The following is a 25,020-nucleotide window of genomic DNA, read 5'->3' as shown; positions in this document are numbered from 1 at the left end:
AGATCACAAATATGCATCATTATCGCATTGACCTATTTTGTACTATTTTGGATATGCAACTTCAAGAGTTAAACAGTCGTTTTAATGAGGTAAACACTAAATTACTTATGTGCTTGGCTTGTTTATGTCCAAAAGATTTATTTGCAGCTTTCAATAAAGAAACGTTATTGCGCCTTGCTCAATTTTATCTAAAAGATTTTTCTCCAATTGATCTCATGGCACTAGATACTTAACTTGATGTTTACATAATGGATATGCAGTCTAGTGTTGAGTTTTCAGGATTAAACAGGATTTGTGACCTTGCACAAAAAATGGTTGAGACTAATAAGCACAAGGTATTTTCATTGGTCTATTTATTAGTTACATTAGCATTAGTTTTACCAGTTGCCACTACCACGATTGAAAGAGTTTTTTCAGCTATGAATTATGTGAAGAATCGACTACGAAGTTGAATGGAAGATGAATGGTTGAATGATAATCTGGTTGTGTACATTGAAAAAGATGTATTTGATTGTATTGATAATGAAATTATTTTACAGCATTTTCAACGCATGAAATCTCGTTGGGGAATTCTTGATTAGAACAATTGTAATAAGTAAATTTATTATTAATTTATATTATAGTTGCAATTCTATGTATTGTTATCTAAATTTTCAAAATTTATTATCAATTTATATTATATTGCAATTTTATGTGTTGTAATATAAATTTTCAAAATTATACTACATTTTTAGTATGCCCCAGATCAATTTAATTCCTGGCTACGTCCCTGTTAGGGAACGAAACAAATGCAACATTAACAAAGTTACAAGAAAATTAATTGTGGGAAGAAAAAGAAGATAACTGAGTAGAGTGAAAAATTGTATATGTACTGTAAATTTTTGATAAATTAACAGTATTAAGATTATATAAAATATATTAATTTAGCAAATATTAATATATATTAAAAAAATTTATTTTTGATAAACATAATCACGTTTATAGTATTTGTTTACATTGATTTAGTATATTTTATGTATAATTTAAATAGTAGTTATTAGTTGTATTTGGTAGTAATTAGATTATTTTAGAGTGTTGATTTTTTTATTTTTATAGTAAAGATGACATATGAAGTCAGTCTCACAATTGTTGCAAAACAACAATACAAATTGAATTGTATCACAAAAGAGTTTTGGAGATGAGATTTAATTCTAAATAAATTTTAAGCAGCAGCAAACAATGCTAACAAAATATTTTACAAAAACCACATGACATATTATGTAAATTTGGTTTCAAACTAGGTAATTATTAATTTATATAGTAAGTCGGTCCTACAAGAAAATTAATTTTTTTTTAAAGATTATTACGATTACAATGATAAATATATTGAATTATTATTTTACAATTTTGGCCCTATGTCGAGAGTTATAAAAACTATTAGTTAATCATGCTTATAAATTTATCGAATATTAACTTATTGAGGTTCTATTGTTTATAAATAAATAATTTTTTAAATACCAACATCATTTTATAACACAATCCGAAACCGATATTAGATGTCGTTTTAGTGTAGGTTCTTAAAATTGAAGAAAGAAAGAATAACTCTCAAAAAAGATAACGTACTCTCAAAGAGAGAAAACATCGAATTAATGACGAAAATAAACTCAAAAATGAATAATCTAAAATATTATTGATGAAAAGCTTAAAGTTGTTATAATAAACTATGAATAACAAATCTATATATATTAATAGCTAATTTAATCATAATCCTTCTCAAGTAAGGGAAGTTATCTAAAATCCTAACTAAACCAAAATTTACAAATATGACTCAAATAAACTTAATAAAATAAGATAAATTCTAATAAAATACTAAATACTAAATTGACTCAAAATCTAAAATTCTTAATTTATTCTACCCTAACTACGTACTTCTTATATCATTTTATAAAATATAGAATTAAACAATGACCACACATATTTAGAGCTTAAGAGCTAACATTGTATTCTGTGAGAGAAATGCTACACATCCTAAATAATGATTTAAAGAGTCATCTCAAATAAAGGTGATGTTTGTTATAATGAAAAATAATGTAGTGTAATTAAAAAAATAATATCGACCCGTAGCTGGTAGTGTATTCTCATTATTCTAGTGTAATATTATATTCACAAACTAATTTAAAAAAAAGATAAAATCTCTAGTAGTCCATGGAGTTTAGATCAATTATTTGTGGTCCCTATAATTTAAAAAAATTATTCAAAAGATCCATGCTGTCACTTTTATACTTCAATCTAAATTTTTAAGAGTAAAATAACATTTTTTATATGATATAAAATAAAATTAACATAAATATGAGTTACAACACGTGAAATCGTTTCAACAAATGAAATCGTATCATTATTAGATATATTTTAATGCAAACTACCAAGCTCAACAAAAAAATGTGGGAAATAAAGTATATTGGACTGTTGTTGTTTGTAATCCCTAATAGATTTCATTGAAAGCCAAACATATCAAGATGACTGAAAAATGAAATGACATACGATACCTATTGCTTACACTATTATTAACAATATTGAACAAATGTAGTTGTGGCTGGTCAAGATATGTGTAATCTTTGTGTAACTTGGAATATCCACCATTCATTGAAAGTTTTGCATTTTACCAAAAGTACGTGCGTGCGCACACATACACTTATTAATCTAAAGTTAATACAATGTGAAACTTTAAATGATCAGTAACTATTTACCCTTAAAATATATGTATGCATACATATACATGTGTATATATATATATGTGTGTGTGTGTAATCATTTTCTAATGAGGTAAAGTGAAGATGTTAGTAAAAAAAAAAAAAAAGTTTAATATACTAACAAACAAAAAATATAATTTATAATATATATATATATATTAATAATATTTTCACTTTAATAAAATGAGTGTTCTCACTTGAGAAATACTATATATATTCACCTGAGTACTACCTTCCCAACTTGCAATTACCTCTGATATGAACACGGTGGATGAGGAATCAAACAATTGAAACGTACAGGATCGTGGTCTTCAATACCCAATAGAAAGTGATAACCACGCGGGGACATCGGTCAACGTCAATGACGACGGCATTGAAGAAATGCCATCCAATAATAATAATAATAATCTATTGAAAAGTAATATTAAAATGCTATAGTTCCAACGGACAACCATATTTTGACTCAAAACATGCTTTGTCTTCTTGAATCAAATAATTAACTAAGGTTTTATTAAGGCCACCTGAATCTACTTCATAAATTTAAGCACGGGGACGACCGTTCCAGATCGCTACCTTCCCAGACTGAGACGTACACACTTACTTTGGTTTTGGCCCAATGCGGAAATTATTCGTGAACATGTATCATGTTTTGGTAAGCCAAATTACAGAGAGACGCTCTATCTGAACTTCTCTTGCAGTGTTCTATTGACTCAAATGAAAGGTGCGGTCCGTATGCGAATTTCCATGCACCTGCACTCCACGTTCATGCCACTCTACCTAAAATTGACTTCAAACACTACAAGCACTTACATAATTTATTCATCTATATCTGATTTATATAACAAAAATTCCACTACAAAAAGCACCAAAAAAAAAAAAAAACCAGAAACAAAAACAAGAACAAATCCATGTCACTGACGTGATGTCAGATTTTAAACCTCAAGTTAAAAGATAGTAATTTCTTCAGTAAGAGAGAAGGCGCTTGAATGCCGGTTCAAAACCTACCTCAAATTAAATTACAAGTGATTTGAGAGAAATTAGATAAGGATATTATTGTAAGTAAATACGATTTTCACAATGCATGGACAATCAATGTCAAATGTAAAAACAGTTGATCTTCTCTCTATTTTTTCAACTTGTCAAAAGTAAAAACGGTTAACATTCTCTCTGTCTTTTCAACTTGTCAAAAAGTAAAAGCAGCTGATATTGTCTCAATTTTGTCAACTCACACATTTAAAGTCTGATAAATACATGGTATACGTGTCAAACTGAGAAACCACGCCAACGCTCCTCCTCCCGAATGCATCTTTTAATGATCAGTTGTTAGTCCAAGATGGTGTTCCACCAGCACCATTAAAAAAAAAGACGACTTGCAGATCAAGTTTGTCAGGGGAAAAAATAACAGACAACTTGCGAGTCTCTGTCTTAAGCTATTGTACATAATTACACGGCACTGCGAATAGTTAAGATTGTTGCTTCTTCATAGTGCATTCATTCCAAATTTCAATTGATTACAGAAGCTTGTCAAAGTTTTCTCTCTTAGCAAACTTATTTCTATTTTCTCCTCGCTGCTTATACTTTGTTATTCGTGAATAGTTTTAATACTTTTCTTTTGGTTCCATTTTAAGCACATGATTATTTTTATTATTTTAAATTTTTGTTTAACTAATAAATTTATGGCACATTAGTTTTACAAAATATATTTATATAAAAATTTATAACTCAATGATCAATCAAGTTACCAAATTACAATGAACCCAAAGAAGGTGAAAATCATCAAGCATTGAACCACTACTAAACAAATCAGATCCAAACACCAACCATTAGCATAAGCTGGTTCAATCACCAAAATTAATAACTGCCATAATTTGGCAAAAAAACGTGTGGATAATGTGTTGCTAAAAATAGCCAAAAGTTTATAAAATACATTAGTAAATATATAATATTATTAAGGATTACCACGTACTAAGAATTTAACTAGCTGCATGATTTGGTTCATAAAACATATGAAAATCATTGAACAAGTTTTCTTTCAAGCATTCATCGGCCGACAGCTGGGGTATTAAAATAAAGAAAAAATTAGCTAGAATTTTTTAAAATTTCAATCCATTATTTAATTGCCTCAATCTTCACATAAGATCCAAGAGATACTCCGTAAGCAACCCAACAAAAATCCAAACAGTAATAATAATATTGAAAACAACTAATGCATAAAAAAGAAATCATATCTCTAGCTAAGAGATACACCTAAAGCAACCCAATAAAAGTCCATAGAGTAATAATAATATTGAAAACAATTAATGTATAAAAATATATATATCTCCCTCGTGAAATTTTTTAAAATATTTATGAGATTTCATGTCAACCATACAACAAATAAATAATATTAAAACTTATATATATTTATTTCAAAGAATCAAATACAATTGACAATTGTAAAAAAATTAGACACACTTATCATACATAAATTATGATTATATTATCTAGATGTATTTTAGAACTTCTCATCTAACTATGCATCACATATACTTTCTGTTACCCACATATTTCAATATTTCATACTACAATAAAATCTGGTTCCAGCGATTGCGACTGCAGTCACATTAGCCCTTGTATAATTGTAGCACTTTCAACATGCTGCAAATAAAACTATAGAAGGTTCGCATATTCCAAAATTCAATTGAACACATAAGCACATGATTATTTTTATTATTTTACATTTTCATCTAACTAATGAATTCATACCTCAACAATTTGTATAAAATAAATTTATATAAAAATTAGGGTTTTGTAAAATTTGACACGATTTGATTATCATACACGAACCGACACGAATAAATGAATATAAGTCGTCAAATTTAACACGATTATTAAATGAGTCCAATCTAAGTCGACATAATTTTTTTCCATGTTGAGTTATGGTTGAAGTTCTTGACCCATTTACTCGATCAATGACATGATTATATTTTCTATTCTAAATTAATTTGCAGATTCTTATCATCAAAACTTAAATACTGGACGTGATTATCTCTTTTTAGTTTTTTTTTGGAAAGGATAAACATATACATAGTATTTCATTTATAAAATTTTATATAGATTTAGAACTTTAATAGTGTAAATGTATAAAATATTGTTGGACATGCATATTTTATAATATCAATATATAACATTACTTGCACATATATAATTAAAATTTCAATAGTATAAATGTGCAATATTTCAGCAGACACATATGTTTATATATATATATATATATATATATATAGTTACAATGTACAAATGTCTGATGTAAATTTTGTTAAATATATAGTTATTAAGCGGATTATTAGGTAATCTGTTTATTTTTTGTGTTGGGTAGGGTTTCAATATTTTGACACGATTAGTAAATGGGTCTTGTTTGGATCGACCTAAATTTGATACGACATGAAGCTGACACAACACAAACATGATTCGCTAACCCATTTTACCAGCTCTAATTATAAAAATTTATAACTCGACCATCAGTCAAGTCACCAAATTGCAAAGAGCCCAAAGAAAGTGAAAATCATCAAGCATTTAGCTACTACAAAACAAATCAGATTCAAACCAAAGTTGGTACCAACCATTAGCATAAGCTGCTTCAATCACCAAAATAACCGCCATTATTTTGCAAAAAAAAAGTGTGGATAATATGTTGCTAAAAAAACCCAAAGCTTATAATATACATTAGTACATGTATAATATTATTAAGGATTATCACTTGCTAAGAATTTAACCAGCCGCATGATTTGGTTCATAAAACATATGAAAATCATTGAACAAGTTTTCTTTCAAGCATTCATCGCACAACTGGGAAAGTAAAAACTAGCTATAAGTTTTTAAAATCTCAATCCATTATTTAATTGCCTCAATCTTCACGTAACATCTAAGAGATACACCTTAAGCAACCCAACAAAATTCTAAAGAGGGACAACAATATTTGAAAACGATCAATGCATACAAAAGAAATTATATCTCTAGCTAAGAGATACACCTTAAGCAACCCAACAAAAGTCCAAAAAGTAATAATAACATTGAAAACAATTAATGCATAAGAAAAAATATTTATCTCCAGCCCAAGAAATTCTAAAATACCTCTAACGTTCTATTTTAGTTATACAACAAATAAATAATATTAAGATTTATATACATTTATTTTAAAGAATCAGCATACAAATGATGATTATATAAATTCAGATACACATGTCATAAATGAATTAATTGATTGCATTATCTATTATGTATTCTATAACTTTTTCCTTCTGCTATCCATGACATGTACATTCTGTTGCCCTCATAGATTAATATTTCATACTACAATAAAATCTGGCTCTTGCAGTTGCTACTGCAGTCACACTAGCCCTTATGTAACTGTAGCGCTTCCAACGTGCTGCAAATTAAACTATAAAAGGTTCGCATATTTCAAAGACAGAAAACTAACAGCCATAAATTAACTTGACTCATAATTGTAAAATGCAGTAATAAACTTGGACAACGCCGCAATAAGTTTTGAGACTACACATTGCAGTTGCAAATTTAAAGCCCAGACAACGACTTCAGCAAGGAAATGAGATTACTCTCTTTTCCCTCTCTCTCTTTTTTTTTTATTATTTAAATAAGAGGTGGGCTAAGCAAACGGATGATCAATTAAATAAATCAAAATATTTAAAAATCATTCGCTTGACCCATAACGTTAGGAAAACGACATTACCCTATTATTGATATGGCTATGGGTACGGTAGAGTTCATCTACAGTAAAACACAAATTTCAGCCATACACGTAAAGTGATAAATAGTAAAAAATTCATTATTTATTATTTATCACTTTATGTGTATGGTTGAAATTCGTGCTCCACCGTAAGTGAACTCCAACATAGCCGAACCCTATTGATATTAGTACCAAAGTGTATAAAGTCAATAGCTAGGTTGGTGTACTACACCAAGAGCATAAAATAATGTGATTTTATTTAAAATATGAACCGGAAGGAGTCACTTAGTCACTGTGAGTTGTTGTAATAGTGAATACGATTAGTTAATAATTAATTTGATAAATCCACACAACATCAAAATAGCACAATATTTGTGGAGATTCGGAAAATTTTATTCAATAATTAAGAGTATGTTATGTTTATTTTGTTAGAATATTTAGTTTATATATCAATTGATGTGTGACCAATAAAAATCCACTATTCGAATAAAAAATTATAAAAGTTAATAATTATATATCACTTGAACCAATCAGAAAAACGATAAAACATAATAATTATCTATCACTTGAAGTAATCAGATAGCGATACATTTTTTTGGTACAACAATTAAAATACAATTTAAGATTAATGACTAATGACTTGTCTAGCATAATGTAATTATGTCTTGTCTATATAAATTATTATTTTTATTTTATCATAAAAATCACATAAATTTTTAGGAAAATTAACGTCCTTGTGTATACTTTGACTAATTTTGCCGCTTCAAGATTCTTTTAAATAGTATGACGATGATTTTTTTTTGGGTAAAAAGGGGAATTTTATTATTAACATAAAAAGGAAATATGACATTTAAAGAGAAGACGTAAATAAAATTAATATTTAAAATAAAGGATCCAACAAGAAAAAAAAAGAGAGAGTAGTATCAAAACTTCCAAAAAAGTCGTAACTGCTGGGAACATAGCTTACTGTCACTGGTCGCTTAAATTTCCTAGCGAAGGAGGTTAAATTGGCGCTCTGAGATGCACTTACAAGTTACAAGCAATCCATGATGCGCTAAGCAACAGATCTCCCAAATCTCCAAGTCCAAGAGCTTGAAGACGGCCCAAGGTGTACTAGATTGGCCCGATTTCCGAAATTTTCAACACACTCTAGCACTTGTACATATCTAAAGTTTTATACACATGTGCACTTGTAAGTATCTAGATTTTTAGGCAAGCTGCACAAGTTACATGGAGAGCTATAGAATGGGCAAGCCTCCCCTATAAATAGGGTATGACAATTGTCATTTTACACACACCACACACCAAGTAACTCAAATATACTTGCAAAGCTCCGAGTAATAAAATTCTCAATCACTACACTGCTCTCGCTTCTCTTTAAATTTTCGGCAAGCAATCTTGCTTAGCTAGTTCAAGAAATTCAATAGGCTTACTTAGCAGCTTTTATTCTAGAAGTTATCTAAGTGCCGCAAAGGTTACTATGCAAATTAATTATCCCGTGACATTATGCTGCCTTTTCAGTTTTCATATCTGGACGCTTGTGTACAAATGTAATCAACGACACCTCACAAAATAGAGATAAAATTGCTCATTTATTTTTTCGAAGGCCTCTAGATAATTATATCTACAATGTACTAGAGCAACATTTGTTGTTCAGATTATTGTTAAGATGCAAAAGCGAAGAAAATGAGCAAATGACTTCTTTAAACTAGGAGGACCAATTAAAATCAAAGGGTTGAGAATTGCAGCTAGGAGTGGGCGTTTCGGTTTTCAATTCGATTTTTTCATTTTTCGATTTGGGTTACAACCCGTTAGGGTTGGAGAATTCAACCCAAATAGGTTAGAATTTGTAACTCGAACCGAAATTGTTTTAGTTCGGTTCGATTCGATTCGGGCTACAAATTCAATTTAGATTTAACTGATAAACCCTGCCCTACAAATTTATTATCATAAATCCCATCAAAAAAGTATTAATTAACCAAAAAATTTATTCTTTTTAAATCCCATCCAAAAATTAACCAATGAACAACTACGAATATTTAACAATTAACACAAGAAATTAAATAAACAATTAACCAAAAAATTAAAACAACTAACTAAAAAAATAACTAGCATTAAAATTGCTGCTTGCAACGGCGATGACTTCAAGGTTGATGGTAGAGGGACTTGCTACTGCTTGGATTTGGGGAAGTCAAATTGGATTAAATCGTAAGGAGAATATGTAAGAGGATAAAGAATAAAAAATGGTGTGTTTGGATTCGATGGGGATTGAATTTGTTTAATTACAATTGCCTCTCATCTAGAAGCCATGAATCAGGACTAGACAATAAATGAATGAATCTTAACAAGGATTTGGCAAGAAAAGGTAAAGGATTTGGTAGCAGCAGAGGAAAAAGTGAAGGATTTGGGCATTTGACAGCTGCGGCAGCAAAAGAAAAGGGAGAAGTGAAGGATTTGGCAACCGTAGCAAGAGAAGAAGAGAAAGAAGTTTTTGGCAGCGACTGTAATTGTGCATGTTTGGTGTGTGTGACTGTGTGCAATTAGGGTTAGATTATTAAGGAATTTTTTAATTTTTAATTTTAACCTGATCGGGTTCTATTTTGATTCGGGTTCAGGTTGATCCGAACCAAATGCCCACCCCTAATTGCAACTACAACCTATTAGGAATTAATCCCATCCAAGATCCCACAAGTAAAAATATCAAACAAATAATAAACAAAAAATAGATAGAGAATAAATCAATTACACAATGCAAGAATTTATGTGAAAAACTCATATACTGGAGAAAAACCACACTCGCTAATGAAGATGAGAGAAAAAATTACGATGTGAAAAATTATTACAATCACTCTAATATTTTTCTCACACTCAAAACCCTAATAACACTCAATCTCTCAATAGACATGTCATTTCTCTCACACTAGAAACTCTCTAATTGCAGAAAACTAATTGTTGTGTTTATATAAATAAATGAACCCAACCTCCTTATATATAGTAATTATTTCTTTGCTTATACTAGTTGTACATTTCCTCCAATATGTTAAGTCCCAAATGAAAATTACTTATTCTTTAAATAGGAATCTTAATGGCAACAAAACATGATTCACCGTACATTTACACAACCACCTTGTCTCCCCTTTTTTTACTCTGCCAAAACTACACATATAAGGCTTATGAAAATCACTCCACCATGGGTAAAATCGTGTCCTTATTCAGCAGCCATAATTCTCTACACTGAGAATCATCATACTCCACCTTATGCAGAGTACACATATTCGGTATATGTCGATCACTTTATTGAAAATACGACTCTCATGTTTGGCTTCCTTGAGAGTCCTCGGCTATTAATATAAAAATTCACCACACATCTTGAATAAATGCCAAACCATACCTTATGTGTAAATCTTGTGAACTCGTTAGCAGTAACACATCCTCTTTCATGGCATGACAAAAAGGATAAACTAATCTCTCATTAAAAAAAGAGGCACACCACTAGCTAACATTATTAGTATCTCCATATATTAATTTAAAGCTATTTGCCAAACTTGCTCTATTCCGACATTTTTTTCTTTTAAGGTATCTTGATTGTCTACACGCCTCCAAGGGTTTCCACCAATGGGAATAAGGCTTATATCACTCTTGCTTTCCTTGTGTGATCAGATTGAATCAATACATCCTTAAATTAAATTTTCCACAAGCCAAAATTGATTCTTCCATCAAACTTTTTGACCGCAATCCTCACAGGATTTGAAAATTTGTTTGCAAACATAATTGCTTTGTAGAATAATCTTTAGCTTCGATACCACTTGTTAGGAAATTTTTAATTCCACATAAGATCCTAGAAGCAAAAATATCAAATAAATAATAAATAGAAAATAGATAGAGAATAATACAAATCACACAACATAAGAATTTATATAGAAATATACTGGAAGAAACCCTCAATTGCGAAGGGCGACAAGAAAAAAGTATTTTATGTGAAAAAATATTACAATTACTCTAGTATTTTTCTGACGCCCAAAACCCCACTAACACTTAATCTCTAAATAGTTATTCTGTTTCTCTCACACTAAAAATTGTCTACTTAGAGAGAATTGCTTATTGTATTATACAAACAAGTGAATCCACCTCCCTTTATATAATGATTATTTGTTGTACGAGAAGTATTTCATTTCTTATACTAGTTTTACTCCTTGAATAAATTAAGTTCTAAGGTGGTGTTTAGTTGGGAGTAGAGAATGAAGGAAAGAAAAGTAATTTAAATTCTATTTTTATTTCCATTGTTTGATTGGACAAAATTTATAAGAATTTAATTTCCATTAGAATTTAATATTTATCATAATGTAAATTTTGAATTCCACACCAAATAGTGAAGAATTTAAATTCATCTTATGTTAGAAACTAAAGTTTCCAAAATTACCCTTCAACTTTTTAACTTATTTAATGCCATTAATAATTATTATTTATAATTTTATTTTATTAATTTAATATAATAAATAATTATATATTAATTAAATTTAATAAATGATTTAAGATACTTAACAAAATAAATAAACTTATTTATTTAATATGAAAATTTAAAAATTTAAATTAATTATCATCGGACCTTCGCCGGATGTCGCCGGAAAGTCATCAGACCTTTGCCGGACGTCATTGTAAAGTCGCCGAACCGCCATTATTTTAATTATTATTATTATTATTATTATTATTATTATTATTATTATTATTATAATATATATATATATATAATATAATATAATATAATATAAATAGTTTAATATTTAAGATAAAAGGATAAATTTATCTAAAGAAAAAATTTGTAATTTATTTCCTTATCAAATTTTATATCAAACCAAATAATAAAATTTAATTTCACTACTTCTCCACTCCTTTATTCTCCATTCCCCTCAATTCCACTATTTTTCTCTCCTTCCCTTTCTTCAAACCAAACATGACTTAAAGGAAAAATTACTTATTTATTAATATGAATTTTACTAACGAAAAAAATATACTAGGAAAATCTTATTGAAAAATAAGATATATTTCCTAATACAACCAATATCGAAAACTTTAAACAAGTAAACGGAAATGATTGGAAGGTGTTAATTTTGTACAAGAACATGCTTAGCTATGGTTACATGCCCTATGGATCTTCTGTCTTTCAAAATTCCGAGGACAGCCTTCAAGCTCATGCATAGACGATGACTCAGTTCATCTTTCCCTCAAATCCTGCGGTGTTGAATCCCCAAATGCCAGCTGATTCACTACTCTGTCATCAAGGCTGAGTGGTCGTGGTGCCCGAATAGGCAAACTCAAAACGACACCCATTCGGGCAAGAATTAATTCACATGCCAAACAAGGTGAAATCCTCGGTTTTTAACTTCTATAGGACGTCTCGTGTTTACAGTAGCAAATTTTCGGAGTTTTTTTTTTTTTTTTTAATTTTATGTAAACAACTCACTTCCCAGATATTACACTTGGTAAAAAATATACGGGAATACAGCACTATACTGTACTTTCCCGTTTATAAACGTATGATTTTGCAAAATGTAAGTACACAATTAATTCTACGGCACTAGTCCACCAAGAAGCCAATAAATTAATCAAGATGTCCCTTGTTCAGATCATTAGCAAACCAGCAATCACGGCCATTTCCATCAGTTGCTTTCTGAATGGAAGAAATCAGAAAGCTGCTCATAAAGCCGCCAACACGGCAACACCAAATATACTGAGGTAGAGTGAAAGACAGACACTCCTTAATTCCGTTGGAACTTGATCATAAAAATGTTCTTGAAGACAAACCATGGCGAAAGATTCAGAGACACCAAACAAAACATGCTGAGGAATCAGCCACCACACGCCCATTGGAATTATCACACCAGGCTTATCGACAAGTCCATATGCTTGAGCAGTTTTGAGCCTCTTCATTTCAACTAAAGCTGGAGTGACCATCTCTATGACAGAGAAAAACAACCCAATTCCAAATCGCTGGAGCATTGTAATTCCAGCAGCTTTCTCAGTGAGGTCTCTTGCTATCGGCACAAAAACGCGGTCATAGATGGGAACGGTGAGAACAGCCTGGCGTAATAGATCGGTCCATCCTAGCTTCTTGCTTGGTAAAAAAAGTTGGTTGCTGAGCAGACACAATGCCATACACCGTGATTGTTGTCCATATTGGAACAAGCCTGAGAAGTGCCTTTGCTTCTTCAACTTCACTGATGCTTGGTGCCTTGGCATATGCCTCTGAACCATCTGGTGGTACAACCAAGGCTTTGTTCAGGAACCTGCCATTCAGTTTGGTGTGATAAAATGGTTACATGGCAAAAAGTTTGCCTTTGTACAGGTCACTGAAACTAATTAAAAAGCACTTCACGTACTTGGTCTGAGTAGATTGTTCCAGCTTCCTGTTCAAGAGCCATTGCAGAAGGTGCCGCAGCTCTCAAGTTTCTAATAGCAGCAACAAATACCTTACCAATTCTCAAAAAGGGGTTCATCCCGTTCCCTTTCATAGTATATCGATAGGACTTAGTTCCGAGCAAGAAAACAATAGGTGCAATGGCCATGGAAATGCATGGAATTCCAAATCCAAGACCCCAATAAAGGTTCTCCTGAACAGAGCTTATTATAAAATGCGTAAATATGGAGGATGTACACATTCCAAAATACCACCAATTAAAGAATGGACTTTTCAGTTTGCATTCTTCTGGGTGCTTTTCGTCAAACTGATCGGCACCAACAGCCTGAACACAAGGCCGCTGCCCACCTTGCGCGAGTACTACAAGATATAGGGAAAAAAAAGAATAAGATCACCTGGACTTGGAACTGATTGGGAGGATGTAAATTTATCTTTGGTGTGGCTGCCTAAAGATTGTTGAAAAAATAGCATATCAATATGTTATTTTGAAGGCACATTTTGAGTGGGTCTTACTTAGTAAAAGTGTGAAATCTTATGAGGTTCGGATTCTACTCCGTAAATACTTCGAAAGTGTATATATATTACTCAAAATGGTGCTTGGGTGAATAAGAAATTGTCTCTCAAAGTACACTCTTAAAGTTGGAAATTTAAAAGGAAATGAGGTTTATTCCATAAGGGAAAAATAAACTAAAAGATTTGTGTTTATATATAGGTAAGCATCTATATATAAACACGCACGTGTGTAGGGGGGTGCAAATCCAAGACCGATTTGATTGAACTCGTGTGCGCCCGTGCGAATGTCAGCCTAAGATCACCCAAACTTGCAAATTAAATCGCATATATTTATATTGAATTTGGAAATTCAATTTTATGCTGCTGTTACAACACTCACTTGTAGGTAGGGGTGGCAAAAAAGCCTAGGCTTGTCCAGGCCCGGCCAAGCCCAGCCCAGGCCTGCGGGCCTAAAGCCCGGCCCGCACGGATGGGCCTGGATATGGGCCAAAAAATTACAAAGCCCACATATGTTGGGCCTGAACAAGGGCTTCGCAAAAAAGCCTGGACTTGGCCCAGGCTTTTTAAATTTATGAATAAAAAATAAATTTAATTTAAATAAAAAAGAAAAAATTCAAAATATTAAATTAGTTTAATTTTTTATATTAGTATTTGTTATTTTATTAGGTTGTATTACTAATATTTCATGTATTTGACCATTATTCTATTTATATATTATATTATTATCTTTAATTTAAATATTTTTTCTTAATTTAAAAAATATTTTATAATTAATTTAAAAAGCCAAGCCCGGCCCGAGTTCGGCCCGTCCAAGATGGGCGGGCTTTTGAAGGGCCTAGGCTTTGTTTGAATGATGCGGGCTTGGGCCTGGGCTTTAAAAAGCCCGACCCAAGCCCGCAAATTGCCATCCCTACTTGTAGGGATGGCAAAAATTCCCACGGGGACGGGTACCCTCGGGGATTTTCCCTATTCGGGGAGGGTATGGGGATAATTTCATACCCAATTTCTTATTCGGGGAGGGGACGGGAAAATTTTTTTACCCAATTTCTTATTCGGGGAGGGGACGGGGATGAGGTGGAATCCCCATCCCCTACCCATTTCCCCATTTTAATTTTTTAAAATTACTAGTAAATAAATAATAAAATTTAAATTATAAAATTATAAATATTGGTAAAAATAAAAAAATCAAAATATTTATATTACTAAACTTTTAGGCCTAATTAACTAATTAAAGTCCTAAATTTTTATTTAGGACATTAAAAAGACCGAGTAGATTCTAATAGCCAAACATTTTTTTAATTTTAATATTCTTTAAATATTTTAAACTTAAATCTATTTTTTATTTATTTTTAGATGTTATAATTGCCAACAACGAATCACAATTTTAATATCTAATCTAATCTAATCTAATATTTACTTTTGATTTACTCTGATTTAACTATTGTGTTGTAAAGGGAATAGTCCACATTTATAAAGTGCCCACGCCACCATTGAAAAAGTTAATTTTGAATTTAAATTCTATTTTATTTGTAACAATTTTGTATTAAACTATTAATTTGTTCATGATAGTTTGTAAAAGAAGTTTGTATCCCTTGCATGTTGCGTTACTTACTAATTTAATGAATGTGACTTTTGTAATAGATATTAATGTAAGATATATTTCGAACTTTACTTTTATTTGAATTTTTTATTTTAATATGATTAACTCAAAATCGAAAAAAAAATGTATTAGTTATTCGGGGATCGGGGACCCTCGGGGATCCCCTGTTATTATTTGGGGAGGGGATGAAGATTCTTTCAAGTAATTCTGACGAGGACGGGGAGGGGACGGAGATATACGCAAAATATCGGGGATGGGTACGGGGAGATCGATCCCCTCCCCTCCCCTCCCCATTGCCATCCTTACTCACATGTGTATAAAAAGATTCTTCTTCTGTTTTGGACACACACAGAGCACTTAAAATTTTCTTTTCTCCGTCTGACGTCTTGATTTTGATCGAGTTTGTCCACTGTTGTGGTTCGCCAGAATTATTTATCTGTGCTTGACGGATAATTCGTACGTTGTATCCTGAGTAACAGTTTCGTTAATTTCTTTTCCCTATTGTTTGATAAAAAAGCATCTTCCTCTTCTGTTTTGGACACACACAAAGTAACCAGCACACAGAGCACTCAAATTTTTCTTTTCTCTTTCTAACGTCTTGATTTTGATCGAGTTTGTCCGTTGTGGTTCGCTGGAATTATTTGTCTGTACTTAACGGATAATTCGTACCCGTTGTATCCTGAGAAATAATTTTGTTAATTTCTTTTCTCTACTGTTTGATTTACAGTTGCTGTTCTTGCTGCTGTTTAATACCAATTGCTGTTCTTGCTGCTGTTTAATTCTGTTACCAATTAATTTCACATAAATTACCTATTGTTCTTAATTGTTAACTTACTGTTATTTTTTTAATAAAGATAACATAGCCGACAGATTCAGCAAGCCCAGTCCCGGAATATTTATCAGAAAACATCAAGTCATAGATGACTGACAATCAAGGAAAGCACATATACTAGACTACTCAACAGAAAGAACTCCCTCAACAAAGGGCCAGTTGAAAGAAATTAAGAAACTTACCAAGACATAAATAAGAGAAGCAAAAAAATCGTCTGGTAACGACCAAGAAAAGAATCACCTACAAATGCCCCTAAAAGCGGCAGCAGCTGAGATGTGCCTGACCACTTGTTCGCATTTTGAGCAGCAGTGGCAGTGGACTGACCCAAAGGTCCAGTCAAATAGGTAATGAGGTTTGATCCGGTTCCACAAAAAGCAAACCTCTCAGCCATTTCCACACCGATAATGAATAAAGCTGATTTCCAGCCGCCGGAGTTGGCTCTGTGTACAGGACGACCTCTGTAGTCAACACAATCATCAACGGTGTCTTGTCGTTGTAGCATCAAAGTTTCGGTATCGGAGATGTCCATTTCAAAAAATGCTTGGTTAATATAAGGTTTGGCTCTACAGACCTCGACTGTTTTAACAGCACTAGTATTCTTCTTATTCTTAGAACATGTTGGGTAATATTCTGTTCAATAGAGCCAAATAAAAACTCTCATAGTCATGACTCGGACTTAATTTCTAGCAAAAGAAGCAAACGATCTCAAATAACATTTGGCCATCGGACGCAGGTATTCTAGCCAAGTGTTCTGTCAATAATTTGCCACGCAAAAGGAGAAGCCACGTGGAGCATGCATGGACATTATATATATTTTTTCACATTCGATCAATTGTAATTTTGTAATCCTCCTAAAACTTTGCGATCTTAGGTGACTGTTTTGCTATTGTTTTTGCTGTAGGATTTTCCATTTCGGGGAAAGGAAAATCCTAAATATACATTTGATAATTCTGTTTTTCACATTATTGTTTTATGAAGGAAAGACAAATCATTTTTTCTTTCACTTTCTCTAAAGAGAAGGGTAATGCGGCGCACCGACCCACAGTAGTGCCCTTAGGTAAAGCATATTATTTAGATTACTGATTGCGTACTTTATTTTAACTGCCTCTCAAGACAAATGTACAGCACCAAATTATTGTTTTGCACTTTGCAGTTTTTATTACAGGAAACATTATTTCATTCTGTTGGTGAGACAAGTAAGAAATTAGGATTATGTATAATGGGAGCATTTTTTTTATAAAAAAATTGAAATGAGAATCTCAAATAAAAAATATGCCAAGAGATATTTTGGTACGGGCCAAAACCAAATGGATAGAAAATTTTACGGGCCGAAACCAAATGGATAGAAAATTTTTGCAAGTGTGAATCCAAGTACACAAAATAAATCCGGAGTTTAAAGTTTAAACTAATCTGATCGCCTAATTCCCCATTATACGCCCCACTCCACATTTCATTAAAGCAAACAGAGAGATAAAGAGCAGTCGCAAAGAGTAAAAAATTTCACTCACATGGTCCCATGCATAAAAATCAAGAGCCATGTGCAAATCCTTCGAGCCCCAAATTAAACTACGATCATAAAAATATTACTAATAATAATACCCAAAACCTTAAATCACCTCCCGATGAAACCCATAATAATCCAACGCCCCCCACCGCCACTCGCTCTATGCTGGCTTTAGCCACGGGGTCGTGGCTCCGGTCACGACGAAGCCGTTGGGTGTTTCTTTTGTTCTGTTCGCCTATTTTGCTGCCGTTACTGTTCGCTTGTTTCCCATTTCTCTGTGCCGTTGAAGTTTGTATCAGAATCTGCCGCCGGAGACAGAGGAAATCGGTGGAGGACGAAAGCCTTAGAAGATGCGAAGAGGGTTGCTGTGGATGTGAGCAACAAGATGATGGAAGGGAAGTGGGTTTGCTGCAGCGGTACTTGGAAGATCAATTGATGCTCGTTGGATCTGTTTATGATTGTGCTGATGATGATTATCATCATCAAGATCAAGATGATTGTAGGGTTCCTCTTTTGAGGTGATCTTAGATTTTTTTTTTTTTCCCTCTTTCTCTTTACTCTTTTTTGGTGTAAATGACAGGTTTGGTTTTTTTTTTTTTTAAATTATTATGTTGAGAAAGGGATTCTGACTTCTAATTGATGCAGTTATGCAAATTCTTGACATGTACCATGGATTGGAAATTGTATATTGCAAAACTTTTGATTGCAGTGGAAACTATTTTGATTTTCTTTTTCTTCAATAGTATTCTTGAATCTTGTGGAGAGGGAGAAAGAAAAAAAGATTCAGTGAGGTCCAGTTCTGTTGCACTTGGTTAGACATCAATTGTGCTTTCTGTATTTGCCATTGATTTTGAAAGCAAAAATAACTCACTACTCAACAATAATAATACATACTACTTTGATTAAATGAAATCATTTTTGTAATGTTTGTATTATTGTTTCTGTGATTTTGGTTAATGGGGTTGAAACTTGAAAACCCAGCTCTTCTTATACGGTACTCACAGCTCCACCAACGTCATTTTTTTTTTTAAATGGTTACCATATATATAAACTACGACTTTATACATATGTACCCAATTGTAAATGACCATTATTATTATTATTATTACTATTATTATTATGGCATATCAATTGTCACGTAAATTATGGAAAAGAGATTATGTTATGAACCGAACTTTGTATTAAATTGAAGCACCGTGTCTAATTGACCCGAGGAGAAATTGGGAGACTGGGCTTGGATATTAACAAGAGCCCATTTCCAAGAGCACGTATCTAAAGTCAAAAGCAGAAGGCAGAACTACTCGGATGGTACGACACAGTCGCTGCCTACTACTCCATCAAACAGTAGAATAATTATGTAATGGTAACTCTAGAACTGAAAGTCTTTGATCTGCTGAGCATTTATGGCCATCTCTGAGCTTTCTACCACCGAAACTCTGCTCCCAGAAAACACAATTGGCTTTGTGGATCACCAGGGTCGTCCGATCGACAGATTAAACTCCGGTGGCTGGAGAGCAGCATCTTTCATTATAGGTAATGTACGGTTACAAAAATGTGAATTTATTCATTATTCTTCTATAACTTTAATGTAAGAAGTAATTAATTGGAGCTGGAGATCATCGAGTGACATTGAATGCGTGCAATATAGGTGTTGAAGTTGCAGAGAGGTTTGCATATTATGGGATATCATCAAATCTCATTACATATTTGACGGGACAGCTTGGTGAGTCGACGGCGACGGCAGCTGCGGCGGTCAATGTCTGGTCGGGAACGGCGTCGCTGCTGCCCCTTTTAGGGGCATTTCTTGCTGATTCTTTTCTTGGCCGTTTTCGCACCATCGTTGTTGCTTCTCTCATTTACATCTTGGTTAGTCTCTCTTTCCCCTTCCCTCTCTGTCGATCCAAAATTTTTTCTAACAAAATAATGAATAATATTTACATTTTTTAGTATTTTGTTGTCCTAATTTTAGTTTACTACTGAAACATGACCCTGCGCTGACATTAACAATTTTACCAAGTTCGCTACTGTGATAAATTTTTTTTTTTTTTTGTCGGTGACAGATTTTTAACTATTATTATAATGTTTTTATTTTTATATATTTTATCTTTAACCAATTCAATTTAGTGGACACATGCTAATCATGAAAATTATAGGGGATAAATTGTAAAATCCGAAGTTATTGGGGGCAAATAGCAATCTCTCCTAAAGCTCTAGCAATTTATGTTACTACCCACATAAAATTGAAGGTTTTTTTTTTTTAAAGTAAATAGATTGAAGAGTCCAGCAACGAAAATATGCAATCTTTATCTTTTATTATGGTTCATCTGCAAATGTGTACGAACAAGAGAAGTAAAGGAAATGGGCTTTTATTATGGTACATTATCAATGGAATGATCGAGGAATTCTCCACCAAAATATTATCTGATAGCACATGCCTATATTGATTCTTTTTAAATTTATGCCATAAACTTGTAGCTTTGATTCAGCTTACAATGCATCACAGGGACTAAGCATGATGACTCTCTTGGCTTTGATAACTTTGCTAAGCAGTTCAGATTGCCAAAATAACAACACTGCCAAATCCTGTTCTCCTCATCATTTCCAAATAATCGTATTTATCTTCTCCCTATATCTAGTAGCCATTGGTCAAGGAGGGCACAAGCCTTGCACTCAGGCATTTGGTGCTGATCAGTTTGATGCACAGAACCCTCAGGAACGCAGAGCCAAAAGCTCTTTTTTCAATTGGTGGTATTTTGGTATATCCTTTGGCGCCAATTCAACAATTCTGGTTGTCATTTACATCCAAGATAACCTTAATTGGGCTCTTGGATTTGGGATTCCCTGTGCCTTTATGGTAGCTGCACTTGTTCTTTTCCTACTTGGAACTAAGACCTACAGGTTTAGCGTTAAAAGTAAACAGAGAAACCCATTTGCAAGAATTGGTCGAGTGTTTGTTGTTGCAATTAAGACCAGGAAAGCTACCCTAGCTAGTGAAGATGAAGCTCAAAGTTCTCAGCAGTTCAAGTAAGATAAATAACTTAATTCATCATCTTGCTAATATGTCATGTGGTAAATGATGACGTTACATAATATATCTTTTGTGCAAGGTTTCTGAACAAGGCCTTGCTTGCAACACCAGATGTGTCATTGGAAGATGGGAAGCTGTGTACACTTGAAGATGTTGAAGAGGCAAAGGCATTATTAAGACTTATTCCAATATGGGCAACCTGCTTGGTGTATGCTATTGTATTTGCACAATACACAACGTTCTTCACAAAGCAAGGAGCTACAATGGACAGAACCATCACTCGGAGCATCAAAATCCCAGCTGCTTCACTGCAATTGTTTATTGGTATTGGCATTATCACCTTCATTCCAATCTATGATTGCATTTTTGTTCCGATAACAAGATATTTCACCCGAAATCCTTCTGGTATCACAATGCTTCAAAGAATTGGAGCTGGGATGCTTTTATCAACTATTTCCATGGTAGTTGCAGCTTTAGTAGAAATAAAAAGGCTTGAAACAGCAAATGAGTATGGACTGATTGACAAGCCAAATGTGACAATTCCAATGAGTGTGTGGTGGTTGATTCCTCAATATTTATTATGTGGGATTGCAGATGTTTTCACAATAGTTGGTCTACAAGAATTCTTCTATGATCAAATTCCCAAAGAATTAAAGAGTTTTGGTCTCTCCATTTACATGAGTGTGCTTGGAGTTGGGGGCTTCCTTAGTAGCATTCTGGTGTCAATTATTAATGAAGCAACAAGCAGAGATGGCAGAGACAGCTGGTTTGCTGATAATTTGAATCGAGCGCATCTTGATTATTTTTATTGGTTACTTGCTGCACTTAGTGCTGGAGGATTGCTAGCCTTTTTGTATTTTGCAAAATCTTATAACAGAGAAAATTAATATTGTTTAGATGTTTCCTTTTTTTTTTTTTAAGTTTGGGATTACGAAACTAGATTTAAATGTTTTATCAATATCATAAATTCTAATAAATCTCTACGTCATTTCAAAAATACCTTTATCATTTTTTCTATTACCAGTTAGTCATCCATAGCTCTTTCAAGCCGTGATCTATTTCATCTTTATTTTCAGAGTGTAACAAGCTAGTAGACCCGTCAAAATTATATTTATATTTGACCATTTCGTATGAGGAATGTAGAAATTAATCTATATATTTTCATTTTTTTTGGGGTCAAAACCAAATTCTAGCTAGCATCAAGAAAAAAAATGATGAATTTATTTATTTTTTTTAATTGGATATCTCCTCTTGATTCTATGATTTTTTTTTTTTGCTATAAATATAAGATATTAATGTAAATTTGTCAAATAGAAAATATAAAAGTTTAATTGCAAAAGTAAATGAAAGAGTTCAGAATGCGATAGGGTGTTAGATAGTGTAAGAGAGAGGAGATTATTGTCTCCTCCGTTAATTTCAGAAGAAATAAAATTAGTGTATTGATATTTGTGTAAATAGTAATTTAATATGCAATCAATATTAAAAAAAAAAAAAAGTGGTGTTATTAACACCCTCAAAAGCTCTCTCCAAACCCCTTTACTAAAGCTACCCCATTAAATAATTATAAAAATTATGTCACTTCTGGTACATTTTCATTCCATAAATACCCTTACTTCACAGTTTACTCCCTATCCTCACAACTTTTTTTCGTATAAATCATCATGCATGCCCCCACCAAATCAAAGCCTCCCACCCACTCTTGCTATTCTCAAATCTCACCCCAATTCTAATAAACTATATATATATATATATACACACGTGCATGTATGTATGTATAGTTGTTAATGCGCTGGGTTTTGTTCGTCAAATTTAGCATTTTAATTGTCAAATTACAAGGATAGTAAACTAATCATACAACAATTCTATTTGCAATTAGGAAGAAAAGAAAAAAAGAAAAAAATTATAACCATGCATGAAAATTATCTTATTGTTATACTGAAATTGATATTTTACAAGAACATAGAAAGAAATTTAATCATGATCTTTAGCTAAAATGTGTGTATGTATATATTACTGTTGTAAAGTCAACAAAATATTAATACAATAAAAGTCTTAGTTTGGCTTTTTCATGAAGATTGTAAGAGTGCTATTTGTTATTTTGATAGTTATATGGATTTTAAAAGTTCAAACACTTCTCTTAAGAAAATAGATAACATAACTTTTATCCACTTTAAAGTGTATTTTTATGTAAATTTCAATGAGGATAAAACAATAAATGTGTTGAAGGGCCGAATTTTTTATAATAAGACTTAAACCCTCTATTTTTTTTAATAATGTTATATAATATTATTATTAATATTGCATCAGATATTACAATTAATATTTATAAATATATTATACAACATAGATCTCCTCTTGGTATGTACTTCTTTAAGCGTTGTTCGAATTCTTTAAATCGTTTCTAATATTTTATAGAAGCTCAAATCCTTAATCTCAATATTATAAGTGTAAAGGCTCGAATAAAGACCTATTGGTCTTAAACCCTCTACTTTAAAAGTAAAGAAAGAAGATGCCACCAATCAAATTATAAAACTGCTAGCCAATACTTTACACACACATATGTATAACTACTCCAATATTACATTCTTAAAGTAGGGTCAACAAATATCTCGGCCAGCTAAGAAGTTTGTCTTAATGTTTATAATTCAATTTTGTTTTTAACAAGCACTCCAAAATTTGTCATTTTTTAATTACAATCATAATATTTTCATATTATTTGATGTGTGGAGCAAGGCCAAGTTGTAACAGCAATTTGATACTAGAGTTGATTCGTCTGACCCAAAATCAATAAAAGAATTATATATTAAAAAAGAATCAACAAAGGAATTGCTTGATCCATGCAATTTTTTTTTCTCTTTTATAATATTTTCATATTTTTCGTGATCCATGCAATTTTACTTCAGCTTGGACGAGCTCCACCGTATCACCACTAAAGCCAAATGTAACTATCTGAAACTAAATTTTCTTGTTCAAAATGAGCGTTCTCTTAATACTCGCCTCATCTTTAAAATTAGAAATATTTTTCCAATATTAGCACTCACTTTTTTCTTCTTTTTTTTTTTATTTGAGACACTAATATGTTACAATCATAATCTTACTAATATTTACTATACGAAGTCTATCAGAAAATTTATTCTTACATAATATAAAGAAAAAATTTAATCTACCTATATTAACAAGGAACAAATCTACTATACTCAATTTAATTAAATGAAAAATTGAGTCTTAATTATTGTTAGGACTCCGACTCATAAATTGTTTCAAAGGACTAAGAGCCCATTGGCTTAGCATTCTCACCTTCGACTCATAGCAAGTTTGCTAAATGTTGCTAAAAAATTTGGGGCTAAATGCAGGTAAGAGTTGTCTCAATCAGTAAATGTTATTGCACCGAACACAAAACTAGAAGATTTTTTACACTTCATTCAATGACATGAGTTGCATTGCTGCCTAACTTAGATTGAAAAAAAGAAAAAAAGAAAAAAACAGACTACGATGTACCACAAAATATAAGATAAGGAATAATGATAAATGATTAAATGTAACTATGTACATTTTTTATTAATTTTTTTAGTGCGATAGGCAAGTGCGACAAGCAAATGCAGATAAAAACACATCTACCTTATTTGTAAAAAAAAATCTTTTAACCACCAAAATTTTGAAAAGAAAGAACTAT

General features: G+C 32.0%; 2 protein-coding genes and 1 pseudogene across 3 annotated transcripts; 2 read left to right on the top strand and 1 right to left on the bottom strand.

Moving 5' to 3' along the window:
* Window positions 1–12,960: 12,960 nt before the first annotated feature.
* On the bottom strand, window positions 12,961–17,344 carry LOC102617272 (protein NRT1/ PTR FAMILY 5.10-like; annotated as a pseudogene).
* Window positions 17,345–18,223: 879 nt separating this feature from the next.
* On the top strand, window positions 18,224–19,059 carry LOC102615890 (hypothetical protein). Its single transcript, XM_006473188.4, has one exon. The coding sequence runs from the start codon at window positions 18,332–18,334 to the stop codon at window positions 18,839–18,841; it is 510 nt and encodes a 169-aa protein (XP_006473251.2). The 5' UTR covers window positions 18,224–18,331; the 3' UTR covers window positions 18,842–19,059.
* Window positions 19,060–19,602: 543 nt separating this feature from the next.
* LOC102615398 (protein NRT1/ PTR FAMILY 5.10) lies at window positions 19,603–22,260 on the top strand. Of its 2 annotated transcripts, XM_006473187.4 has the most exons (5): window positions 19,603–19,852; window positions 19,968–20,185; window positions 20,823–21,343; window positions 21,427–21,671; window positions 21,942–22,260. In XM_006473187.4, exons 1-5 carry the CDS (start codon window positions 19,723–19,725, stop codon window positions 22,232–22,234), a joined length of 1,407 nt encoding a protein of 468 aa, XP_006473250.2. In that variant the 5' UTR covers window positions 19,603–19,722; the 3' UTR covers window positions 22,235–22,260. The 2 variants fall into 2 exon arrangements, with proteins under 2 accessions (XP_006473250.2, XP_006473249.2); XM_006473186.3 differs by having other exon boundaries at window positions 19,605–19,852; window positions 21,427–22,260.
* Window positions 22,261–25,020: the final 2,760 nt, after the last annotated feature.

The sequence above is a fragment of the Citrus sinensis genome, chromosome 5, assembly GCF_022201045.2.
Source record: "Citrus sinensis cultivar Valencia sweet orange chromosome 5, DVS_A1.0, whole genome shotgun sequence".
Taxonomy (NCBI): Eukaryota; Viridiplantae; Streptophyta; class Magnoliopsida; order Sapindales; family Rutaceae; genus Citrus; species Citrus sinensis.
The sequence above is the reverse complement of the archived record's forward strand: the minus strand, read 5'-3'. Positions and strand labels throughout refer to the sequence as shown.

Bases quoted from the DNA above. Each gene is read 5' to 3' on its own strand.
- LOC102615398 (XM_006473186.3), top strand. From the start codon at position 19,723: ATGGCCATCTCTGAGCTTTCTACCACCGAAACTCTGCTCCCAGAAAAC. The intron at 19,853-19,967 runs GTAATGTACGGT...CGTGCAATATAG, and splicing joins AGCAGCATCTTTCATTATAG to GTGTTGAAGTTGCAGAGAGG. The intron at 20,186-20,822 runs GTTAGTCTCTCT...AATGCATCACAG, and splicing joins CTTCTCTCATTTACATCTTG to GGACTAAGCATGATGACTCT.
- LOC102615890 (XM_006473188.4), top strand. From the start codon at position 18,332: ATGCATAAAAATCAAGAGCCATGTGCAAATCCTTCGAGCCCCAAATTA.